General features: G+C 43.4%; 1 protein-coding gene across 2 annotated transcripts; it reads right to left on the bottom strand.

Annotated features, from left to right (window-relative positions):
• Window positions 1–1,483: 1,483 nt before the first annotated feature.
• Window positions 1,484–6,880, bottom strand: LOC111977733 (uncharacterized). Of its 2 annotated transcripts, XR_002879078.2 has the most exons (7): window positions 6,757–6,880; window positions 6,006–6,202; window positions 5,610–5,713; window positions 2,642–5,527; window positions 2,127–2,335; window positions 1,811–1,949; window positions 1,484–1,570 (listed from the first exon to the last, which is right to left on the bottom strand). XR_002879078.2 is itself a non-coding variant. In XM_024007307.2 (6 exons), the coding sequence occupies exons 2-6, from the start codon at window positions 6,187–6,189 to the stop codon at window positions 1,874–1,876; spliced, it is 3,459 nt and encodes a 1,152-aa protein (XP_023863075.1). In that variant the 5' UTR covers window positions 6,190–6,202; window positions 6,757–6,880; the 3' UTR covers window positions 1,589–1,873. The 2 variants fall into 2 exon arrangements, 1 of the variants encoding a protein (XP_023863075.1); XM_024007307.2 differs by lacking the exon at window positions 1,484–1,570 and having other exon boundaries at window positions 1,589–1,949.
• Between the last annotated feature and the right edge of the window lie 296 nt (window positions 6,881–7,176).

Below are 7,176 nucleotides of genomic sequence, written 5' to 3'. Positions count from 1 at the left end.
ATCATTCACTATTTATCTGTGGCCAAAATATCATATGACACACACAAATAGAACACTTGATTTGTAGAATTTGTATTAGGGAATTTCACATTTTTCCCCCCCGTGTTTTCATGGTGAATTCTCACTGTGTTCCATTTCATATCATTGGATCCGTATCTTATGGCTTTCATGAATGACTCCAAATGGTCTTGCCGAGCTCATGGTCTAGTGTTGACACACCCGGCTGCTTGCAGATGTATACCGAACCTGGAGACTGGGGTTCGATTCCCATGACCATTCTTTCTACTGTATCTCCCCCTCTAATTCTGTTCTGACTAAATCAAGTTTGCAAATACAAAATGAGGCTCTAATTCCACTCTGCTTTCAAAACTCCAAATGGTTAATATAAGAGGAAGCAGATGTTTTTCCCAGCTGTGGCGGTAACCCGACACAGCAGAGAAAGGAAGCTACTCTTCTCCCCGTCCAAAACCACGCCACCACACACATTCCACTCATACTCTCCACTCCCTCTCTCTCTCTCTCTCTCTCTCTCTCTCTCTCTCTCTCTCTCTCTCTCCGGAGAGCCTTCCCATCTCTTTATTTTCATGTTAAACAAGTCAATTGAAATGTAACTTTTGTTTAGGAATGTGTTTAGGATTAGTGTTTGTTTTTCCATTTGCAATTTTTCCTCTCTGTCAGAAGTGAAAATGGAAAGGTTGGGTTTGTGTAGTGTTCCTTCTTTCCTGGCATTAGAATGAATGAGGTATGAGCTAAGACATGGCTGGGATTTTCTGGAAGGAATTGGGACCGGGAATCTGAGTATCTGATTCTTTTCCCCCCCTGAGTCCTTATGACCCTGCAGGTGTTTCCACCCATTCTGAAACCTGAATCATACTGACCGTTGATTTTCATTGTTCAGAGCCAGCGGTTTGTTGTGGTAATGCGTTTGTTGCTCAAATCCCCATATTTGTTTGCCTATTTTTACTTCATCCAAAAGCACCTACGGACGTACCCAAGCCCTTAATATGACACTACTAACTTTACAAGTGGTTTGTTTATGTTATCATACACTTCCTTGATGTATTTGAAGTCTTTGATTGAAATTCTCTGCAGTGCTTGAATCTGTGTTTTCACCACTTTCTATGACGCTGTCCACATGAACTGGTGACGCTTTTCTGACGTTTTGCCCTATGCCTTACCTGTATTGTACTGTACATGTTTTCTGAAATTAATAAATTGCATTCCAAAATGACAAACTGGCTTATCTAGGCTATGCCTATTTCTTTGTGCTTTCACGCCCTGAGCTGTCCTATATACAGTATCCTGCTTGGGATTCTGGACAATCTCAAATACAGACCAATTGCTCCCCCTGCACTTCAGTAACAGTACTGCACACAGTCCTTGAATTATTCTGTATAAACGCAATACTGGAGCTGTGGAGAGCATGACCGAATCAGTGTAAGCATTCTTTGGGGGATCTTTTTAKTTTGCTCTGTTTGTGGTAGATGTGTAGTTACTTTGTTTCTGACCAGTAGACCGGTATATTCCAAGTGTCACTCCAAACAACTCAGACTTGAAAGTGGAACTGTAGCTGGAAAGGAGAACCAAATGACATCTGAACTGATATCTGTATTTTGATCATTTGAGTCAACCAATATACAGTATGTTCAACATATGCATCTTCACTGTGTTACATATGCATTATCATGAGCATTTCCTGATTGTGACTATTTTTCATAGAATAATATGTATTGTGAACCTTACTTTTTTTTGTTATATAACTTTAGTGTTTACATAGGAAAATGTACGGCAAAAAATAATTAATGATTACATTTTTAAAGCGCTGTTCGGTCAGTTTTGAGGTTTTTCTCAGGTCTTGATCCATTGCAGTTTTTCAGCCCTCCTCGATACCATGAGACCTCAGTGCCTCAGCTAAGCATCTGAGATATCTTGAGTCTGGGTATCCATTCCTATAGAGGGGAGACTTATTTAGGACCACAATCTACTAAACCTATTTCAACTCATCTTTTAGGCCTACCAGGGTAAGAATCTCGGATTATAGCACTGCCACTATAGTATCACTGTTGAAATTTGTTTCATATTTCAATGTCATAGTTTTCATACTGTACATTGGACAAAAACCTCACCTGGAAAACCCTCCCTCGATGCTGGTCTTGTGTGGGATGCTACCCCAGGTCACACAATCCCTAGTGTCCCCTACTCTCACATTGAAGGTGAGGCCTCGATGAAAGGCACGTTCGAGGCATGGCAGAAGCTTGAGAGTCGTTTCATTCAGAGGCAGGAAGGCATGGAACGTGCCCCCTTGGAAAGATCCCCCAGGGTTTGGATGGTCTTTCTGCACAGAGGTGGTATGTAGATCACGAGGAGGCAACATACATCTATAGGTAAGACCTCATCTACACACCCTTAGACATAAAGCCTTTGTACGACTGTCATAAGGATTCTACAATGCCTGTCGATTGATGATCTCGGTGTTGATCACACGTGGCTATGTACCAGGTGGATTCACATCAAGAGATATTGTAATATGAAACATTGCGGCAGTAATAAATATGTGTGATGTAAAGGTGCAGCCTAACCAAACTCTCTGTCATTTCCAATCCCTTTGAACAATTCCCAATTCTCAAAGGTTAGAGCTTACCCCTTGGATGCCATCAGGAATGTTGTAGGTTATCTTCAGTGTTGTATCCTTGTTGTACCCAATCAGACTGATGGACATCTCACTGCGGGTCATGGTCCCTCGGATGCCCACGACAACCTCCTTAGATTTAGGGCGTACTTTACAGTCGGGATGGATGTGATTCTGGCACAAGGCCCCGCCACAAGCAGTCATAGACACAGATTCCCCAGTGGTTCCACCTACACAAGATGGACTGGCCTTCACCTCGGTGTCTTTCACATCTTGCTTCTCATTGGACCGGCTTGCCCCGTAATGTTTGGCGGAGGCGCTTTGCGGATTCATTGCATGAGACTTTGTACATTCCACGCATGATGGGCACATGGCTTTTCCACCAGCCGTCCAAGATACAGATTCCCCTGCGGTTCCACATATACAGGACAAACCGGCATTTCCTTCGCTATGGTTCTTTTGGGTCTGCAGTCCCCTACTGTTAGGTATCTGGCTTTCCTCAGGCTTTGGCCCTGTCAACCTCTGAGCACTGTGCTCTGGTAATGGTGCTGCATCATTTCCTTCTGTCACTCTTAGTGACCCCTCTGCTTTATAGGGAGCACTGATTGTCCTGAAACTCTTTTCATCTACGGGACCAGCTGCTCCTAACCGAAGCTTCAAAACAGGCACTTTCTTCACACCTGATTGGCTCACTCCCTCCGAGCTCCCTGATGAAACAATGTCGGTCGCAGAGGTGGTCTCCTGGTCTTGTTTGTCACTACTGGCAGAGCTCTGATGCGCTGCTGAGGGGTTTATGTCAGGGTTGGATGGAGAATCAGAAGATGGTTTCTTAAGATCAATGGGTCTCTCTTTCATGGTCTGTTCCCCCTCTGTTCCAAAGTGAAGCATCTCTTTTAGAAATGATATCGCCTCGAAACAATCCAGTGTTGGACCAAAGATTAAAATGCTCTTAGTATTTGGCATTGGAATGATTTTCACTTTCTCCCATGTCTCTCTCACAGTGGTGCATAACACCTCAACTGTCTCATTCTTCGAGTCTGACACACCCAGCTGTGTTAACAACAGCTCATGGGTGGAGAAGTCCTCGGCCACCTTGGCAATCAGCTTTTTCAGCACCTGCTGACACACCCTGACGTTGGCTGGATCTTTCCCTCTCAGTTGGAGGACGACCTCATTTAATGTTTTTTTCTCCTTCATCTGCAGGTCAGAGGTTACTTCCTCTAGCAGTATGCGGAAAACATCCTTTGTGTATAACCATTGAGTTGTGGGCACCACCAGCTCTACACTGAAGACTTGCCTAGTCTCTGGGTGACTAGTAGTTTCGCCTCCTTTGGTCTTTCCAAACAGGTCTACAGCTGAGCTGCTGTCCTTTCTGACTTGTTTGGTCCTAACCTGCCCTGAGAAACTGTTGGACCGTCTCAGAGTGGAAATTGACTTGGATTGTTGGACTACGCCAGTTGGAACCGCCCTATCCACAGACATGTCCATATCATCCATTGAGTAGCCCTGGAATTCACTAAAGTTTGCTGCTTTTGTGGGTCTGGTTTCATTGTTTTGTGCCAAGTTCAGAGGGGGTTTACCAGACAAGGAAGCAGTSGACAATGGTTCATACCTTTTGAAGAGGGTGTCTTCCTGGAGATCCCTTGGACCAGAACTTGAMATTTCAACATTCTGACTCGTAATCCCTGAAATTGGTCCACTACCTAATTTCTGGTCATTCATTCTAATGGGTTTTGTGGACGAGAAACTATTTATCTGGTGATCCYCAGGAGCCTTTACGTCACTCAAGCTGGACCAATTCTCATCATCTTTAGGTTTCTCAGAACCCATAGTTCTCCCAAATGTGGCAGCCATTTTGAATTCTTTGCTCCTCACAGCCCTTTCTTTTCTAAGCTTGGTGTCAGGGACAAAGGGTAGAGACGCATCTCCTGAGGAGTGAAGTAACTCTTGACCGTGCTCCTTTGTTGTCCCTTGCATTTCCAATAGGAACTGCTTGGCCTCCGACACGTCACTTCCACTGCCCACCAGATAGACATTGGACTTGTCTTCATTGATCAGCAGCTTTGTGAATCTCTGCGTTAAGGTTTTAAAAGCCTGCTGGAGCCCCAACCCGGGGAAGCTTTCCTTAGCCAACTGCTCCTTGCGAAGTTGGGCCTCTTTGTCTTGGTACAGCCAGGCCAGCTCCCCATGCGCAAGCCTTAGATGCTCCACAMCTCGCCCAGTGGCCCCAGCCTTAAGCTGCAGGTAGAGGGTGGTGATATCTCTGGTGGCGACATCCAGTATCTCTACTCCATGCCTGTCGAGGATGTTCTGGTACTCAGCCGAGCAGTACTTTCGGAGGTATCGGAAGATGTCTGAGTCTATGACCATTGAGAAGTCCTCCATTGAGGTTCCCTTCTCTAATGCCACTGCATCCTCTATGTCACTGGTGTAAGATGTATGCAATGCCCCCGCTTCCTCTCTATGATTGGTGTATGATGTGTACAATGCATCCGCCCCCTTTCTATCATTGGTGTAAGATTCTTGAAGAAGGGCACGATTACTCTCAGAGGCTCTACTGGAACCGTTCCCCAGATCCAGTCCGTTGGCCTGTCCTGAGGTCTCAGTGTCCTGCTGTTTTTCTGTTCGTCCTTGAGCAGAGTTGTATCTTTTGTCATCCTTGGTGGTGGCCTCAGCTTTAAGGGAATGGACATCTTTTGAGGTCTGTGAATTGAAAAGTCTCAGCAGACACTTGGTCAGGATTTGGACTTCTGTGTAGCGACCTTTGAAAGTGCAGAGGTCAGCCTGAACGTGAAAGGTGCATTTTATGTCGCAGGCATTTTTGAGGATGTTAGATATCGATGTTTTCCCCCCATTCAATTTGCTGTAGTCCACTGTCACAGCTGTGTCCACAAAGAGCTGAAAGATTGAATTAAGAAGAGTGAGACTAGGATTTGACTAAAAAGAGGAGATGTTCAGATGATTTATTCGCATGCCTTACCTCATCTGGGTCAACGTCTTTGCTGTGCAAACTCACACTTAGCTCATATTGCTTGTCATTCACTGATAATGTGTGATTCTGATGTTCAACCACTCTCCGAGCCACTGCGTGTCATGTAGAATTTAAAAAAAGACAACAAACATTACGTTCACGTTAAACTCCTCAAGGACACACTGCAGGCTACCTGAATATGCATTATAGGATGTGCTCTATAGGATGTCCCTTATCAAGATAATTGCATGTCAGACCCATCAATCAGCTAAATCAGATATGTGTAGTATACACACAAAACATCTTGTAATCTTCAGTACTTTTCCTCTTAAGGTTCTCTATGTTTTACTTATCATACTATCTACTTCCTTAATTTTTCCCCAAGCCCACCGATCGACCTCTAACCTTCGCTGTCCTCAAAGGTAATGAAGGCAGAGCCGGGCGTTGTCTTGGAGACCGTGACAGATGAAATGTCCCCTCCTCCATTCCTCTTCCGCATGAAATGAATGTGGAGCTTGTCGATCAGTCTGTTTTTACTGATATCTAGGGGTAACCCACACACTCTGACCGTTCCACCCTCCTTCGCCATCCTTGTTATTTATCTGTAAGAATAGGCAAGGCCAAGGGCATCCACAGTAAACAACGTTTTGCCAAATGTTGAAATTGCAATCACTGATCGCAAACGAATCAATTTAACATTTTTTAACGAGTATACAGTTATAATAGCAGCTCAGAAAGCGTACATTTTTTTCAGTAYTGAAACCCTCAGGTTTCAGTCATTTCAATATCATATTATCAATGATTCTGACACGTAAATCAAAATACATTTTTATTGCCGAAATAATTTCAGAACAAGACTACGTTAGGCAGGCCTGAATAATTGCTTCTATACATGCTGTGCACAAAGATATGAACAAATCATAAAGCAATCTGTCTGTGTAAATCACTCCATGTTTAATTAAAAAAAGTGAACTATGTTGATTTGCATTGTTGGTCATTCAAGTCACGATGTTGTGGCTCGCAAAATATAGGCCAACCCAYTACCTGGATAAGAGCCACATATGATATAGCCTAATGCACCTTCAGACCTACTAGGCCTACAACATTGCAAATGTATTTGATATTTGAGCAATTTATTAAAATCTTTGGATATTACCTTTCGTTTGTGTGCGTTTGTCCTAGATTCAAATATGAAACGAGATATGTTATAAGAGCAAAATGACGAACTGTTGCTTGCAAATCTGAGAGCGATTATTTTCGGTTCTCAAGAAATGGAAAGTGAAAGGACTTGCGTGAAKGAGTCAATGATCTCGTCAAAAACATAAAAACAGCAACAATTTTTTTGTGAGAACAGAAAAGGGAACATTAGCGTTATCAAGTTCCATTCGAAGTTTTTAGATACATTTTTGGGGGAATATTTTTTAGTTTTTGGAATATATCAAAGTACAATTTCCTCGACGGTAAAATAACTGACACGGTGTGAGCACACCTACCACAAGAGGTCACCATTACATCACRGAAAGCTAATAATGGGCTCAATTCTAATGACTTATATATACACTAGATAACCAATTGG

The sequence above is a fragment of the Salvelinus sp. IW2-2015 genome, linkage group LG18 (assembly GCF_002910315.2).
Source record: "Salvelinus sp. IW2-2015 linkage group LG18, ASM291031v2, whole genome shotgun sequence".
Classification (NCBI taxonomy): Eukaryota; Metazoa; Chordata; class Actinopteri; order Salmoniformes; family Salmonidae; genus Salvelinus; species Salvelinus sp. IW2-2015.
Note: the sequence above shows the minus strand (reverse complement) of the source record. Positions and strands in the feature narration are given on the sequence as shown.